The sequence below is a fragment of the Rutilus rutilus genome, assembly GCF_951802725.1.
Source record: "Rutilus rutilus genome assembly, chromosome: 18".
Classification (NCBI taxonomy): Eukaryota; Metazoa; Chordata; class Actinopteri; order Cypriniformes; family Leuciscidae; genus Rutilus; species Rutilus rutilus.
The window spans coordinates 14,247,786-14,266,501 of record NC_140231.1 but is presented as its reverse complement, the minus strand read 5'-3'; the positions used below and the strand labels follow the sequence as shown (position 1 = coordinate 14,266,501).

Genomic DNA, 18,716 nt, shown 5'->3' with positions numbered 1-18,716 from the left:
ACAATGCATGTAACAACGGCAACATTTTGTACAAAAAGGGTTTTATTCAAACTACAATACTCAAATGATCCTCTACATAAAACAAAACAATGTCTTTGGTTTTGATATTTTGATGTTTTTTTCCCCCTAGAATAATATTTACATTTTGAAATGTTAATCAGAAGCCACATGAGTTTTAGTTCTGTTGGTCAAAGCTGGAAAGGCAGAGGCGTGTAAAGTGAGAGTAGCAATTTAAGAATCAATAATGCAAGCACTCCTTACAGAAGAGGGACAAATGGAGACATGCTTTCTATGCTAACATTCTTTTGCTTTCTATGTCCAATCATTATACTTAGATTTATAAGATTTGATATCTGCGAACAAAGTTTTGCCCAGGAAAAATAAAATAATTAAGATTCTGTTCTCACTTACTTGCCTTCATGTCATTTAAAGCCCACCTGATTTCAGTAGAGAGTTTTAACATAATGTTCAGGCTGTTTTTCAATACAATAAATGTTATTGTGTCTTGATGCTGTCAAGCTTCACAAAGGAGGAAAAAAACCACTGTATAATACTAATACAATGCACTACAATTCCAATTCTTCTGAAGTTATGGTCTATATATAGTTTATAGACCAAAATGATGGCATGATGCAACATGCCATGTTTGTGCCTCACGCAAAGCAATCGTATGGCTTCAGAGCACTTGGAATATATAGTGCATGAGTCATAATAAACCACTTTTATGCTACATTTTTTTTTGTGCTTTAAAAAAAAAAAAATCATTTACATTCATTGTGTGGAGAACCGCAGCTTGGACATTCTACAAAACTTATTTTATATTTTACTGAAAAGTAAACATAATTTGGAACAACATGAGGGTGAGTAAATCCTGACAGAATTTAGATTTTTGGGTGCACCGTTCCTTTCCGATGAAATGGTAGGAAGGGATGTGCAGAACACTTACTGAGCTCATTATTACTGTCCTGACGTATTATTGGGCGAATTCCAAACAGCGTTTTTGCACCCTTGAAGGGCAGTTTGGGAAGGGGACGCCATTATTAGGCACGTTCCAAAAGAAAGTGAACAACTGAATCCCTTCGCGAAGGGCCCTTCCACAGGTCCGGTAGCGAAGGGAACATGCAATGGTCACTTCAAGGAAGTGATTTAATCATTCATGGTCATGTTCAGCCCTTAGAAGTGAATAGGGCATAGGGATGCTCACTTCCGAATGGAATTTGCCCATAGTCATGCCATAGATGTTGTTTGGCCAGAGCTGACTAAATAAGAGCTACGTATGCAACCATCTGATCCCAAGTCCTGGTCTTTACAATGAGGTATGTTCACACAGAGACTACCAAAGACACTGTGGCTGTTAACCGCTGCAGCTACATTTCTTCTGTCTTTCTTTGTCAGCATTTCAAGGTTAAAAAGCGGTAAGTGCATACAAGGATTTGTAAGTCCTAAAATGAAGGTGGTCTTGCCTACCCTTTACATAGCTGACATAAATGGTTTCTGATATGATTCCTTAAGCATTTAAGGAATATAGCTAATACTGTGTACTACTACACAATATTAACAATGTTAATACAAAGCATCAGGAAAGAATTATAAGTGCCTTTGCTAAATGATATCGCCTAATGCTCCAAAATGTAACTACTATAAGTGATTTATTCCCATTTAGAAAGAGCCTGTGAAGTCAAGTGGCAGTACAGCCACTTGAACTGTAGTTACAGTGTTGATAAAACTAAATCATAGCTGGGGTGAGTTGAGGTGGCTTGGCCTATCTGTGCTCATACTTTAGCTGTGAGAGTTAGCAGTGAATTGGACAGTGTGCACGGGATGAGTTAGTTTTATTCAGACTGTGCCATTAGTGTACTTGGAGAGCTTATTCTCCAAGTCACAGATTCGCTTCTCCTGAGAGAGAACTGTGGCCTTCAGATTTTGGATCTCCTCAACAAGCTTCTCCAACAACTGCGGCTAGAGTTTGAAAGATACGAAGAGAAAGCGGAGGAAGAAAGGATGGCAGATGGAAAGAGGAAATAGAAAGGAAGAGAAGTGGAAGGAGGATGAATAAGAGCAAAAAAGAGGGAAAAAGCAAGAGGAAGTCAAGGACAAACGGAATCAGGAAATGGAAAGACATGCTTAGCTTCTAGGGATGGGAATCGAAAAGATTTGAATGATTCTGATTCAGATAACACTTTAATGGTTCTTTTACGATTCGTAGAAATCAAGGAAGGACCGAATTAGATTTTTTTAAAAACTGATCCAAACAGTATTATAGCATTTACTATATTTTGTATATATAGATAGATAGATATTGTCTCCATGTACTAAAAAAACACGAATTTGTGAAAATGGCGACGTCACGCGCATGCATATTACGTGTTTAGTCTTTTTCTTTACAAAGTGACATCGCCAACTACTGGCCTGGCAGCAGAATACAACGTTTTTAATAGTTTTCGTGGATCCGTGTGAACGGAGATCATTTTGACAATGTTGACGCATTTACGCGGAAAACGCAAAGGAATTTTTTTTTTTTGTACATCGATGTGTAAACGTACCCTTAAACTGTTACATTGAACTTTTTTTGTTGTTGTTGCATGGACAATGTAGTGTAATTATATAATTTAGTCATAATAATATCATATCAGACATCAAGCAACAGCGAAAACATTCATCTGCCTTTTTTTCTTCTTCCAATAAACCCGGTTCTAAATAAGATTCCCAGCCCTTTTTGCTTTTGAAGAACTGTTGATAAAAGCAGGTGGTGAAGGAACAAAAGCCATGAAAGAGACATTTCAAGACCAAGATTAAGCAAGATATTCTACTCACTGGCAAACTGCTTCCATCTACAGCAGACATGCTTCTACGTGTTGCAGGTCTGGTGTCTAAAACGTTCTTCTTAGCCACCTTTAGCTCTCTGCTCTTTGGAGGAACATAGCCATCCCTCATGGACACTAGTATGGGGTCTGCGTCTCGTCCAACCATCCATTCTTCAGGTTCCAGCGCCGGATCTGGACCGGCTGTGTCTGGGTACAGATCATCCTGGAACAGGTCCGACTGGAATCATAAAAAGAGAAAGAGTTGACTTCTTCATCATCAGTAACCTACTTTTGTCTCCAATACTTCTGTTTTGTGGGGGTCATTCAGAATTAAAACAACCCTCAACAATGAGCAAGTGATTACCTTTCTGGGTACTGTCATCATGATAGGCTCACACTTTCTCTCATGGAGTTTATATAATCTATATGATGAAAAAAGAAAATGTTCAGGAATGCTCAATGTGAATGTTTAGAATAATGCATTGATGAATTATGCACAAGAACACACAAAATGTGTATTGAGAAAAAAATAAAAGTCTGTTTTCTAGTGTGATATGTTTGAAACTGGAGTAATGATGCTGAATATTCACCTTTGCCATCACAGGAATAAATTACATTTTAAGTGTCACTTGATCCTTCAGAAATCATTCTGATATGCTGATTTGCTGCTCAAGTAACATTTCTTATCAATTTTGAAAATAGTTTGAAAATGTTTTTGTGTAAACAGTCATTTTGTTCAGGATTCTACAGCATTTATTTGAAATAGAATACATTGATAACATTTTAATAAATTGAATGCATCTTTCTTTAAAAAAAAAAACTTTTTAATGATAGTGTAATGATAAGGTATTTTAATATACCATATATTAAAGGGATAGTTCACCCAAAAATAAAAATTCTGTCATTTATTTTAAAAGCCTAAATTCAATCTGTTCATCATTTAATGCGATCGTGTCTCTTCAGAAAGTTTGGACTAAACCGCTCAATTCATATGGATTAGTTTTACTTTTTTAAGTGTCAAAAGTGGTAGTTGTGTAGCTGTCAATGGATGGACAGAAAGCTCTCAGATTTCATCAAAAAGATCTTCATTTATGTTTCGAAGATGAACGAAAGTCTTACAGGTTTGGAACGACATGAAAGTGAGTAATTAATGACAGAATTTTCTCTTTTTTTGGGTGAACTATCCCTTTAACTCGGCTAACACATATCAATGGATCAATATTCCAAATCGACAAGTATAATCATGCAAAACTGACCTGGCAATCTCACACTTGCTGACATCCACTCCTCTCTTGGGCATGAAGCCCATTCCTCTCTGTGGCTCCTTGCTACTGAATGTGCTGATGTAATGAACATAGGGAGGCTCCTCTGTGATCTCAAAATACCGAATACTGCTGTCACCCTGTGGAGACAGAGACAACGCTACAGTGCCAGCTGGAGTACCATAACAAATGAAGATGAAACATGGATTCATACCTTGCCACTGAGATATACAATGTTGGTGTCTGGATCATAAAAAGGCAATAAAACTCCATTACTTGTGTCCAACTCCAGTAATGCTATGGGCTCTTCAAAATTAGTCTAAAATGACAAAAATTAACAGCATCAGTTATTTGAAAGAAAACCAGGGATGTGAAATCAAACATATACAGGTAAAAACAAGCTTCCATGTTTACAATATGTGATGAGCCCTGTTTTATTTATGTGTGTTTAAATGTGAATAAAGGTCTAAATTATATCTGTTCATCATATACATAAATCGTATCAAGTCACAAGGCTTAGATTAAACTGCTCAGTTCATAAGGATTCATTTGGCAACTCCTTTATAACCGTTTTTGCATCTTCCAAATTTTGATTACCAGTGAAAATATCTTAATTTGTGTTCTGAAGATTAAAGGGATAGTTCACTTTGAAATTAAATTTTGGTATGTTTTAGCTTACCTGAAGGGCATCCAAGATGTAGGTGTCTTTTTTTCCGCAGTAGTTTCAATTTTGATATTTTTAGGTCAAACCGTTCTTGTCTGTCAGTCATATAATGCAGGTCTATGGTCACTGTCTCAAAGAGCATGCACAAGTCCAAATTAAAACAATTCCCCATCATCCAAATGAAACAATTCCCCATCGTAAGTACACTTTGATGGCCTAAGACACGAAACGAGCGGTGTGTGTGAGAAAACGAACCGTATTTATATAGTTTTTGCCTCTTGAACAAAGCCGCGTCCAACTGATCTGACGGCGCGGGCGGGTATAGATATATACACTGATGTCGCCTTGACTAATGAAATGCAATAGCGAAGGCGACATCTAGTGTTTCTATATCTATATCCACCCGCGTGCGGGTATAGAAACACTAGCACTAGATGTCGCCTTCGCTATTGCAGTTCATTAGCCAAGGCGACATCAGTGTATATATCTATACCCGCCCGCGCCGTCAGATCAGTTGGACGCGGCTTTGTTCAAGAGGCAAAAACTATATAAATACGGTTCGTTTTCTCACACAAACCGCTCGTTTCGTGTCTTAGGCCATCAAAGTGTACTTACGATGGGGAATTGTTTCATTTGGACGATGGGGAATTGTTTTAATTTGGACTTGTGCATGCTGTTTTGAGACAGTGACCGCAGACCTGCATTATATGACTGACAGACAAGAACGGTTTGACCTAAAATATCAAAATTGAAACTACTGAGGAAAAAAAGACACCTACATCTTGGATGCCCTTCAGGTAAGCTAAAACATACCAAAATTTAATTTCAAAGTGAACTATCCCTTTAACCAAAGTCTTATGGGTATGAAACAACATGAGGGTGAGTAAATGATGACAGTATTTTGATTTTTGAGTGAACTGTCACTTTAATTTTGCTCCATTACCGGATCCCACAGGCCAAGCTCCCTCTGGCTCATCCTGGTGAAACCTGTGGTGAAAATGTTGCCCTCTTTAGTGAAAATAGCTCTCATTGGCCGGATCCCCTCATGTGGGGCCAGTCTTTCCTACAGGAGAAAAAAAAAAGTTCACTTCAACCACCACATCTCTGTTAATCTTGACATCTTAAAGAAAAAGTTTACCCAAAAAGCCATCTTGCAGTGCGCACAGAAAGCGCGTGGGGATCAGTCTCTTTCGCAGTTTAATGCGTTTTAGGCATGTCCCGCAGTAGACTGCATTTTAGGACAGTCACGTTACATGATTTGCCTGATTTGGACGTTAAGTTTAGGCTTTTAAGGAGGGGTGAAAACACACCGCTTTTAAGGAAAGGAACGGCATGCAGCACTGATCATTTTATCCTGATTATCACGTTTTCATAATCATTGGAAGCCAAAATCGACGCAACTAAAATTGTATTCATCACACAGCCCTACTGCTGTTGAATTGTTTTTCAAATGCATCACCACGCATGAAAGACACATGATATAATTTGGCCAGTCAGCACGGCCATCTAGTAGGCAGTCATTGTTGTATTTTAACATTATTACGAGGACCTAAAATATCACAATCTCTACGATTTGCATGAAAAGTAAATAGTAGATGTCTTCAAGATCGATCACGATATAAAATCGTCAGATTGCCCACCCCTAATATCAATTGAATGGTTTAGTCCAAATTTTCTGAAGAGACTTTATATGACTGCTTTACATGATTTAATTTAGGCTTTTACTCACATATAAATATTGATCAGCGAACATAAACTTAAACTCACACAAGCTTAACCGAACCTGCTTGACGCACGAGAACAACCCTTTTGCTGAAGCTCAAACGTACTGGTTAACACGAGAATTAACCTCATTGGTTAAATGAAAGCTCTCAGATTTCATCAAATTGTGTTCCAAAGATGAATGAAAGTCTTACATGTTTTGAACGACATGAGGGTGAGTAAATGAGGACAGAATTTTCATTTTTGGGTGAACTAACCCTTTAATATGTCTGGTCCAAGAGTACCAACAGGTCTGTGGTTTTCCCTACATACATGCCATAATACTTACCGCCACCACCTCGCTTTTCCGGGGATCGCACACTCGGAGGCGACGGTCCTTGCAGGTGGTGCAGAACAGGCTACCGTTGTAGTTCCAGCTGACGTTGTAGATGAGATCAGGATGGTCATCCATTGTGATCAAGGGTTCTCCAGTGCCCACATTCCATACGATGATCAGATTATCACTGCCTGAGACACAAGCACACTGAATTGAAGCCATCTTGCATGGCAGGAAAACTACTAAGTAACCTTATTTTTATATATATTAGTCTATCTAAGGGTTCCTCAAACTCGGTCCTGGAGGGCCGCTGTCCTGCAGAGTTTAGCTCCAACACTGATCAAACACACCTGAGCAAGCTAATCAATGTCTTCAGGATCACTAGAAACTCACAGCTAGGTGTGTTTGATCAGGGTTGGAGCTAAACTGTGCAGGACAGTGGCCCTCCAGGACCGAGTTTGAGGAACCCTGGTCTATCTGTTAAAAGTGAGAAGTTAAGACAGTAATGCAGACTGATCTTTACCTGCAGTGAGGAGTATGTTGCGGGCAGTTGGGTGCCATTTGATGATGCCCACACGTTTAGAGTGACCCTCCAGCACCACAATGGGCTCACTGATGGGGCGAGAGGGAGTGTGGTCAGGGATCTGCCATACCTGAGTAAACACAACTGTATTAGAGTAATAGTTCTCAACCAGGGGGACTCAGCAAACTTTCAAGAATGTAATTTTTTTAATATGATTAATTGCAATATTTTTAGATCATCTTGTAACCTGTATGACTTATTATACATTATTTCTGTCATGACAACTCTCATGTGTTAGCATGGTAATGGTTATGACAATGTTGATATGTTTGGTCTTGGTGGAATAGATCTGCGACGCTGCTGCTGTACGGGACTTGCTACTGCCAGTACATACACGACACGCTGCTGTGAGCAAGTAAGACATGCTGCTGCTGTACAGTATAGTGTACATGAATTACCCGTAGCAGATCTATACAGGTGGAGCTGGGGAAGGTGGAGGGTTTCTGAAAGCACGCTGCACTGCTATAGCAAATGCTGAACACGTATTTGATGGTTGAACAGCGAGCTCATTGGCCACTGATACAGCAGGAACCAATCAGCTGTGCCCTATAGAGAATGATGTGATTGCTAGCAGATTGAGTTAAGGACCCATCAGTGTTCGCCATCTAGAGTTTCATGACAGAACTTATTTAAATTTGTATGAATATAATTATTAATATAATAATTAAAATACAAAAAAAAGTTAAAAATATACATTAATTTGCATCTGCTTAAATTGGTTAATATGTCTAATGTAAATCATTTTTGTTTAAATTTTGCTGTAGTAACATAATAGAACAGTTAAAAAAGCATAATCAGCCTCTCGATTCAACTTTTTGGGTATACTTATAGATATATATATGTTTGCAATATGTAGTGGGAACGTTCCTTTGGTATTCAGTGAGCACAGCAGCAATGCCAGCACAGATGACAGCTGCAGTTAACCTCCTCTAACAGCAGTGCATACAGTGCATGCCATTCACGTTTGTAATGTAGTGTAATGAAATAGCTCTAATAGCATTCATATTTTATAATACATCTTTACATCGTCTTGCTCAACTTTGGGGAAATGCTTCTGAAACTAGTTTTCAATATATTATATAATACTTTTTAGTATTTATACTCACATTTCAAAATGTCTGAATGTCAGTAGATACATCAAACCAAGTGACATCTGCAAGCAAATACGTACTTCTAGAGTTCTCCTCAGGTTCACACAGGTATAACTCATCACTTTAACTATGAACATGTCCTTGTAAGGTCGCAGTGTCCAAATCCCGTTTGTCTTGATTTTGAACAGTGACATACACTGAAAAAATCACTCAGAAATTGCTTGTCAATTTCACAAATAATTACAATGAAACGGCAAGTAACAGAATTAAACGTAACAAATTTAAACGTAAAAAGACTGAAATTGTCTAAAACATACTTCAATAATCTTTTATTTACAGCTGATTTCATTACATCTATTTCTAGTCATTCAGGTCTCAGCCTATTGGCCCTGACTGAGACTTGGATCAAACCAGAGGACACTAGTATCGCATTCAATTACCCTCACTAGGCCTATTAAAATCCATTTTGTAGTTATCTATCGTCCACCAGGTCAACTTGGCAGTTTCTTGGAGGAGCTTGATGTGCGACTCTCATCCTTCCCTGAGGATGGTACTCCTCTCGTAGTTCTTGGAGACTTCAACATCCACCTAGAAAAGCCTCAGACTGCTGATTTCCACACTCTGCTTGCCTCATTCGAGTATACTCAAACGAGTATCTACTGCAGATACTCACAAATCAGGTAACCGATTAGACCTTATTTACACGTGCTACTGCTCCACTGACCATACACTGGTCACTCTGCTGCACACCTCAGATCACTTCCTCCTCACTCTCAACCTCAACCTGCCTCAGAACACAACACACGTTACCACAGTGTTACCACAGAAACGCATAATTCCCAGTACAAAGACGTCAACAGCTCTGAGTAGAACGTCATTACGGTAATTACGACATGGCGTGAACGCAGCATACTCTAAGTGTCCAAATACTTTATAGGGTCACTGTATACAGAAGTGTTTGAGCATGAGGACATGCACATGTTCCAGTGTGTGCTGAAAATGAAATGACTCATCCCTATAGACACCTCAGGCCCATCTTTCCTTGTCTGTCATTGCCACTGGCTTATTTGAGAACAGGTTTCTGGCTAAGCACTCCCTTCTAACATGCGTTTATAAATACCAGCTCCCGTCCCATGCCTGGACGTTAACTCCAGTCATCACCCTTCATATTAACACTATTGACAGTCACTGTGATCTTTCCCTCCAGTGTGAGCGGGTATATGGAGACATGCTTCAAAAAAAGGCAGCTGAAACATGTTTATGACTATAAGGCTAGTGGAGATGTTTATGAATGTCACGATGATTACCATGGAAGTGGTGTCTTCAGAGCAGCTGGCCAGGATGTTGTCATTGTGTGGACACCAGTCAATGTCCAGAACAGGCCCTGAGTGTCCAACCACTAGAGGGTAGTTTTTGTCCACTCGACCCATCTATAGATTAGAAAAACAAGGAACAAAGGATAATGTTAAGACTTGTTCTTCAAAGAAGTCTCTTTTGCTCATCAAGGCTGCATTTATTTGATGAAAAATACAGTAACAAACAGTTATATTGTGAAATATTATTACATTTAAAATAACTATTTTATAATATATAATATTTTTTTCCTGTGATGGCAAAGCTGAATATTCAGCATCATTACTCCAGTCTTCAGTGTCACATGATCCTTCAGAAATAATTCTGATATAGGGAGAAAAAAATATTATTTTGGTGCTCATGAAACATTTCTTATTATTATCAATGTCGAAAACACTGAAAGTATTTTTTGGAAACCATGATATATTTTTTCATGATTCTTTGATGAATAGAACGCTTAAAATAACAGCATTTATTTGAAACAGAACTCTTTCTTAACCTACATTTCTTTACTGTCACTTTTGATCAATTTAATGCATCCTTGCTAAATAAAAGTATTTATATCTTTCAAATAAAATCTTCCTGACCCTAAACTTTTTAACAGTAGTGTATACAGCTAAAAACTTTTAGCTGCATCCCACATTTCCCCCCCCCCCATCAATAAATGAAAGATTATTATAATTGTGACACACAGGATTCAGAAAGTACATTAATTTGGCCCCTTTCTACAGCCCAGCTCATTTAAAAAAAAATGTATTCGATCGTTTTAATGCAAAATCACACAAATCAGGGTTTTAAACATTTAAAACATGTAAATGTATCCCAGGTTTTGTTGCACAGTTTTGCAAAATGAATAGACAATAAAACTTTCTGGTTAAGGTTAAGCTCCGCCTTTCAGTGACACACACAAAAATTCTTCGTTTATTTTTCCACCCTCATTTTGGAAAGTGCCTATAGCATGTATTTCTAAACTGCTGTTATTCTATAAGGAATTCTAGGAACTCTACAAGGATTCTGATGTACCTTTGATGTTATTTTGTTATTCGTGTTGAGCTAATGTAAGCACGTGTTGGCTCTGTGTTCGGCTGCTCCTTCTCCAGTCACTCCCCTCATACTCCTGGTGTGTATTTATAACCCTGTGATGAGGCGTTGAAAAGAGAGTTTTTCTTTTGGCCTGCCTGAGACTGAGCACAGGGGAGATGGCTAGCTGGGTATTTATAGCGTGTCTATCCAGGCCTGCTGATATATGCTCGTGACTCGGCAGAGAGGCTACACTAAAGGGCATTCACTGATGGACCCTTAGAGAATCAAGACAAACTCAAAAAAATGGACCCACCGATGTGACACAATGCTGTGGACCAATATATTATGTTTGACTGAGTCGTCTGACAAAGGTTGCACATGCATTAGGAACAACTAAAAATAATGTAAGATGTTTTAATCTCCACATGAGTAGTCCTACATGTTTTATAGTGTATATACCTACTTCAAAAGAATATTTGAAGCCCAATTCAAAATACAATTCTACCCTTCCGACAAGTCCTGATTATCTTTGTAGTTCTACAGATTATCTTATCAGATAAACTGACCGACATCAGTAGCAGCTTTGTGGCGATTTGAAGGTTGCTGCTCTCTCGCTTGGTCTTTGTCTTGAATACATAAGTACTGCTGTTTTCTCTGCTAATGAGATAGTTGTGCACGAGATTCCCATTACATCATGAAATATTGCCCACTCCCACAATCATTGAAACATGGGAGGAAAAGTGTTCAGCATCCAACACTTGTTAAATCAAGGAAGATTTTGTTAGCACTCTCACACATCAAGTTGGGTCTGATGAAGAACTTTGTCAAGGCCATTGAAGAAACACAAGCAGCTTTCAAGTACCTCAGTGGAAGATTTCCAAGATTAAGTGAAGCCAAGATAGAGGAAGTTGCCTTTGTTAGGCCTCGGATTTGTGAACTTCTTCGAGATTATGCATTTGACTATGAAATGATGGCATGAAAAGCCTTCCAGTTAGAGGCAATATATTTTCTCAGAAACAACAAAGCAGACAACTACAGGTTGTTGGTTAAAAACCTTCTCAAGGCATAGAAAAGCCTTGGTTGCAAAATTTTAATAAAGATACATTTTTTGCACTCTTATCTAGATTTTTTTCCACCGAGCTGCAGAGAAGTTATAGTGACGAGCACAGCGAGAAATTTCACTGTTTCTGGACAGAGACAAGAGATGCTCCATTTAATGAATACCAGAGACAAGTCAAGAAGCGCAGAGTAGACACCGAATAGGACTAATCTATGAACAAAATAGTTTTTTTGCCTTTTGTTTCATAATACATTTGATTTATGACCATTTTGCTGATTCTTAAGGTGTTACATAAACAGGACAGGTGACAGGTACTGGCCACACAGGTAGGCAAGTGTTCTCTAATGCAATGACATTTAGGCAATATTAAGTGTCCAAATATGCAATGTATCTGTGAAATCCATTTATTTGAAATCTAAATATTTTGTAATATTATACATTTATGAACTGTAACTTTTGATCATTTTCCTTGGTGAATAAAAATGTATTCCTTTCTATAAAAAAATAAATAAAAAAAAGATTTATTGAAATTTTGAACAATAATGTATTTTGTGATTCCTTTAGCTGCATCCCACATTTGGCATGCAGCCCTGACACAGCATCATTTCCCACATTGATAAATGAAAGATTATTACAATTATGTCACCTAGGAAGGCTGTGTTCATCAAGCTCAACTAGTCAACCCTGTTACCAAAGAAAAAAAAAAATCAAACAACTATTGTTTTTAATTTATGGGAAATAAAATATTTATTTATTTATTTTTATTTAAATTGTTATAAATTGTTTAGTGCTACAAAATTACACAAGCCATGGTCTTAAACAATAAACTGATGTGATGACATTTAGGCATTTTGTGTGTCCAAATACTTTTTGAAACCACTGTGAAACCACCTGTGAAATCCCAATAGGAGCACCATATGCTTACATTTGTCAGTGTCAGTTTAATGATGAGTTTTCCAGAAGGTAGATATAAGTATGGGTGCATTCTGAAGAAACCGGCAGATTTCAGAGGTTCTGAAACACGAGAGCAGACGCTGAGAGTAGACACGCGAGAGCAGACGTTGATGCATGAATGTGCGTTGGAGATTGATATTTTGTAAATAAAGTGGTAAATTATGTTTTTCTCAGATTTCATTAAAAAGATCTTCATTTGTGTTCAGATGAATGAAAGTCTTACGAGACATGAGGGTGAGTAAATGATAGAATTTTCATTTTTTGGGTGAACTAATAACCCTTTAATAAACTGTATTAGAAATCTGGTACTGAAAAAAACGTACTATTTTCATCAGAACTTGTGATAAAATATTACAGATTATAAGATACATGGACATAAGATCTTCATATTGGCATAATGATTACCATTGCTTTGCTGATATTGCAATGCAAGCTTCTAAAGTTCAACAGATAAGAAGAGATGGCAATGTATGTAGGGATTACATCAACTCACAAACGCTTACTTATCATCTCTAAACTCAGCTGCGGTATGTCACAGAAGTAGTTTCAGACAACATATGCAAGTTGTGTACCCTGTTTCCATGGGATCCAAACCTTTGCCTCTATGAGGGTGAAATGGAAGCCCTGTGGGGGATGGGCCCCTCTAACATCAGCCACGGTTGAGACTCTTGAACAAACATACCCATAAATATAGTCCCATGAAGATAAAAGAATAGACAAAGGGGTTACGCTTTATTTCGATGGTTCACTTTAGACATTCTACTCACTATAAGTAACTTTGCAACATGTCAACTAACTCTCAGAGTATTAGTAAACTGAGTTTTAGGTTAGGGTGTGGGTTAGTAGAATAAATTGATAGTAGATAGTCAATTGAATGTCTGTTGGGGGACCATCAAAATTAAAATGTTAGCAGATATTAAGCAGACTGTCTACTAATACTCTAAAAAGAGTTAGTTGGCATGTAGTTGCAAAGTTACTTATAGTTAGTAGAATGTCTAAAGTGGACCGTCAAAATAAAGTGTTACTGACAAAGGTTACATATAACGTATAAATTCCATTGTATTTAGGACAACAGATAACAGACAATGCACTACCTCTAAAGACAAAGCAGAGCCCTGAACTTTACATGTTCTGGTAGTTCTCTCCTCAAGTCACTTACCTTTGAGAGAGGCAGGACAAGAAATGCTCCGCCGCCACTGGATTCCACAATAACTGCCATAAACTTTGGGTTAACTGCACAGAATGAGCTGTCCCATGTCACTTTGGAAACCCGAATATCATCATAACCTTGATCCGCCTTCACCGCCTGCCCAAAAACATGCCGGAACTTACTCTGGCGCACAATGCTGCGACTCATGGCTGTGAAAAACAGAGAAGGGTAAGAAAGATATGTGTATAATATATGTGTATATATGAATTATATTTATATAATGAAATAGCCTTTATAATACATACAATATTTAATATTTATTATTTTGAGTACACTCCATAGTAAAGCTGTTCAGGAATCACTATCACACTGTTATTTGTTTGTGTTGACTATTGTCTGTTGTTTATTTTCCCTTTTTAATATGTCATTAAAATACATGCTGGATTTTTTTTTTTTTTTTAATGTGAGTTTATGAAACAGATTTTGCCAAATTACAAGTATACTGCAACTATAAGGTTAGTACAGCATAAATGAGAAATGTGTGGCTGATGAGACACTAACCTATAAACCTGTATGTTGTGATTTTTTAAACTAAAACACATATATATATTCATATATATATGAATGATAGTAATTACTTTGATATTGTAATATTTTATTTAAAAAATGTATCATGTCAATGACAGTAAAATAAACAAATTAAAATAATAAAAATGTAATTGCTTTTTTTTAAAGCAATTTTTAGCAATTTTAGCAATTTTGCTTTTTCTTAGCAATAAAAAAAAAAGATTACAGTAATACAGCATTAGTCACATTGTTATAGTTATTAATAACAATAATAATAATTTAAGAATAATAATAAGGAAATATTATGGAGACAGGGATAACAATGATAAACATTACTGTACACTGTAGTTATCTTTCCTTTTAAAATCCCATTTTTTTCACCCAGTTGTAATAGGAGAGAATATTATTTGTGGAAGTTTCAACAGATCATTGACATAAACAAACACACATTCCACATCATCAACACAAAGGTACCCTAAATAGCGCCTACTGAACAACAAGTAACAAGTCATTGCTGGGCAAGAGCTTAAAAACATTGGAGTGTTTTAACACAGACTGAATGATAACCCCATCAGTTTAACCAATTAGAAATTAGTACAGGGATGAAATAACTATCATGTTTGACGCTCCTGCGGTGACAGCAGACGTTAGCTTACAGGATTTACAGGAAAGAAAAAAACAATTCTGAGGTAAGAAAGTAAAATGGATTAATAATATGATTGTTACAGACCATTCTGTCTGTTTTGGGTGGGTTTTGCTCTTGTTTTAGGTCAGTTTCCTGTGTTTGAGTTTGGTTTCCTTGGTTTTTCATTGATGAAGCACACCTGTTCTCTATTTCATTGATTAGTTTGACGTGTGTTATTTAAACCCTGAGTTTGTTCAGTTCATTGTCTCAGTGCTGGTCCTCCATATACGCAAAGTTGCTTAGATCTCACGAACCACCGGGTTTTTTTTTCATAAACCCCTTTACTCTCAAAAATGATTTAATGACTATTGCTGTGCGATTAATCGTGTAATGTGACTGTCATAATATACAGTCTCCTGTCAGACGTACATGATACACACAAATACGAAGGAGACGCTGTTCCCCAGGTGGCTTTCTGTGCGCGCGATCTGAGACGAAGAGAGCACGGACAAGAATAGGCTACATTGGGCTTTGGACGTATGTTTAAACAGACAAATACACACAAAAATATGTCAAAAGGTCCATCTTGGTGAGTTTTCACTTAAACAAAGTCAGTAAGGCTATTTCCTGAGTGAATATAAACAGTTGGGAAAGTGAATGAGAGAATCATTCACTGCTCTTCACTGAATAACTTTAGTTACTTTAATAAGAATCAGTGTATATTTAATTAATACGGTGAAGATTAAGCAGTGTTTTTATTTTTTACATTTGATTACTTTATTCAGTTTCAGTATAGTAGACGTATTATTAGTAGGCTAAAATAATTTAATTTGTATCTTTTTTCTTTTGTATTTGTCCTATTGTTTGTCATTTTTTAAAGTTATATTACTGACTGTTTCAGCTCACTTTCAGTGAAACTGCTCTGAAAGAACAGATTAAGGGGTTGGGGGTTAATTTTTTTTTTTTTTTTTTTTTTTTACGAACGCACTGAAAAGGTTATGCTTAGGGTCCCCAGAAGTCTAGGACCAGCACTGCATTGTATGTTCTGTTTTACGTGTTTTTGTATCCAGTATTCTGAGAAGTGTTATTTTGAGTTCTTACGATTAAATCCAGCCTTTTATTAATTGTGATTGCAATTAGTATGCTGACAATGATGTATAATCATGTTAATTAACCAACAAAGTATGAGAGGTCTTTGATAAAAGATTTACATGTTAACTTTTACAGAACAGAACTGGTATAATCTGATTCTACAAAGTAGATGACCAGAAATGTATTGCTGTGTTTTTAGAACTTTTAGTGTAGCCTATATATATATATATATATATATATATATATATATATATATATATATTATATTTGTTTCCAATTTTGGCTGTTTTTAATTAAAACATTTGCCATAGGTTTACCATTTTGAATTAAAATTCTAGGTGGCAAGGGGATGACAATAATTATGTTAAACAAGCATATCTGAATGATTACCACAATTCATATTCATAATTTAAAACATCCATGTTTTCTACTGGCTTTAGGTATAAGTTGTAACAGCAGCGCGCAAAGTTTGAGACACACAATTAAACGTAATTGACACTGATACTACACCACAAAAAAATTGTTAAACCCCCTTCAGAATGCAGTATCTTTAAACCACACAACAGTGTGTCCCATGTGAGAAGGCCCTCTCACTGTCTTCAGACACGGTCACTTTCCTAATATAGTCATGCCAAACTAACCATGTGTCTCCCACTCTGTCCCCTCCAGACAAGATCCTTCCAAATTTACAAAGGGACAGAATGAAAATATGCCAATGTCAGTGTATACCGCCTCAGCTATTCCGCGCACACCTGGCCTTTAATTATAGATATTCCTACATCAGCTCAATGATCAAGCAGAACGTGCTGCACTGATATGTTATGATGATGTCACAGCCTGTACGTAACTATAACAGAATAGAACTTTACAAAACTAGACAACGCGCGTGTCGTCACAATGCAGCATTCCATCACGAGGAACTGCATAACTGTCAATCAAATGAATCACTTACCTCTGTCTTTGGGGAATATTCGCTGATTCTGTCTTTAAATTTGCTCTCCCCCTTTCTCGAGGCGGTTAACGGCTCCTCTGGACGCTGCGCTTTTAGAAGCGTCTCGTTTATTCCAGCTCACAAACTTGCTTCGGACTCGCAGAACTAGCAGGAGTTCGTCCTCACTAGTTGTTCCTGAACATCGAGAGAGAGAGAGAGAGAGAGAGAGAGAGAGAGGTGGATTGGGGGGACTGGATGAGTGCACAGACGGGGTGTATAGGCTATGTATGGCAAGCCATTTTGACAACACATTTACACACATTTTGTTTTTCCTTATTGTTATAGCCTATAGGCTACATATGAAATAAGGAAAAACAAAATGTGTTTAAATGTGTGTTGACAAATGTTGACAAAATCTCCACATTCAAACAGCTTGCCCTTTTGCAGCAGACAGTCACAAACAACTGACAGTCATTAGGCCTATGTAAATGTGATTTTACAATAATACAATAATAAATCCTAAAATTCGGCATAACTTACTTTTCGTGGCATCAGTTGAACGTTGAAGATGAACAATACAACAATGTTACAGTAGCCTAGTATTAATACTGAAGTATACACAATAGCTGAGACGCAAACTACCACCCACTGTGTTTGTATGAAATGAGAGAGCGAATTTGCACTGTGATATGAGAGACATACGACAGCTTCACATACAGTCTGTTATCCACCTTATTTTTCCCAAGAGCGGGCGCGGCCATTTGTAAATTTATGAATGAATGAATGAATGAATGAATGAATGAATGAATGAATGAATGAGGCATTTATATAGCGCTTTCATATGTACTACTGTACACCCAAAGCGCTTTACAATCATATCAGGGGATCTCTCCTCAACCACCACCAGTGTATAGCATCCACTTGGATGATGCGACGGCAGCCACAGTACAACGGCGCCAGTGCGCTCACCACACACCAGCTATAGGTGGAGAGAGGAGAGAGTGAGAGTGATATAGCCAATTCAATGGAAGGGGATTATTAGGAGGCCATGATTGTTAAGGGCCAATGGGTGGAATGTGGCCAGGACACATAGGTGTCATATAGGTTTAATACCTATAGCTTCAGTGTCATTCACTTCCAGTCATTTTTAGCTGTACAAAACAGCTCATTATGCTGCTTGATATGGCAAACTGTTATTTCTTAGTTAGCATATTATTTTAATGTATTGTCTCTTAATTATAAACACTGGTTTGTAGCACAAAGTTTTACCGTTTACTGCACTATTCTTATCGGCTAATGAATCTGAAGTCTGGCACATTGAGAAAATATGGTGGATACAGTGCTCATTATCAGGAATGATAAGACCTCGAATGTCATAACAAACCAATCACAATCAAGTATTCTAGAGAGCTGTGCAATAACTGAATATATACTATTTACTAACTAGACATTAAAATTCGTTAATAAAAACTCGTTCCCCGCCAGCGTTTAAAAACAAAAAGATAAAAGTTGACAGCCA

The 18,716-nt window shown here is 37.3% G+C and overlaps 1 protein-coding gene across 1 annotated transcript; it reads right to left on the bottom strand.

Moving 5' to 3' along the window:
* Window positions 1–28: 28 nt before the first annotated feature.
* coro6 (coronin 6) lies at window positions 29–17,409 on the bottom strand. Its single transcript, XM_084387488.1, has 11 exons — window positions 17,219–17,409; window positions 13,992–14,191; window positions 9,750–9,872; window positions 7,292–7,421; window positions 6,781–6,959; window positions 5,674–5,793; window positions 4,281–4,385; window positions 4,061–4,206; window positions 3,169–3,226; window positions 2,815–3,042; window positions 29–1,959 (listed from the first exon to the last, which is right to left on the bottom strand). The coding sequence occupies exons 2-11, from the start codon at window positions 14,187–14,189 to the stop codon at window positions 1,837–1,839; spliced, it is 1,410 nt and encodes a 469-aa protein (XP_084243614.1). The 5' UTR covers window positions 14,190–14,191; window positions 17,219–17,409; the 3' UTR covers window positions 29–1,836.
* Window positions 17,410–18,716: the final 1,307 nt, after the last annotated feature.

Coding starts and splice junctions, on each gene's coding strand:
- coro6 (XM_084387488.1), bottom strand. CDS start 14,189: ATGAGTCGCAGCATTGTGCGCCAGAGTAAGTTCCGGCATGTTTTTGGG. Junction 7,422..9,749: donor CTGAAGACACCACTTCCATG/GTAATCATCGTG, acceptor GTGTTTACTCAG/GTATGGCAGATCCCTGACCA. Junction 1,960..2,814: donor TAGATGGAAGCAGTTTGCCA/GTGAGTAGAATA, acceptor TTCAAACTCTAG/CCGCAGTTGTTGGAGAAGCT.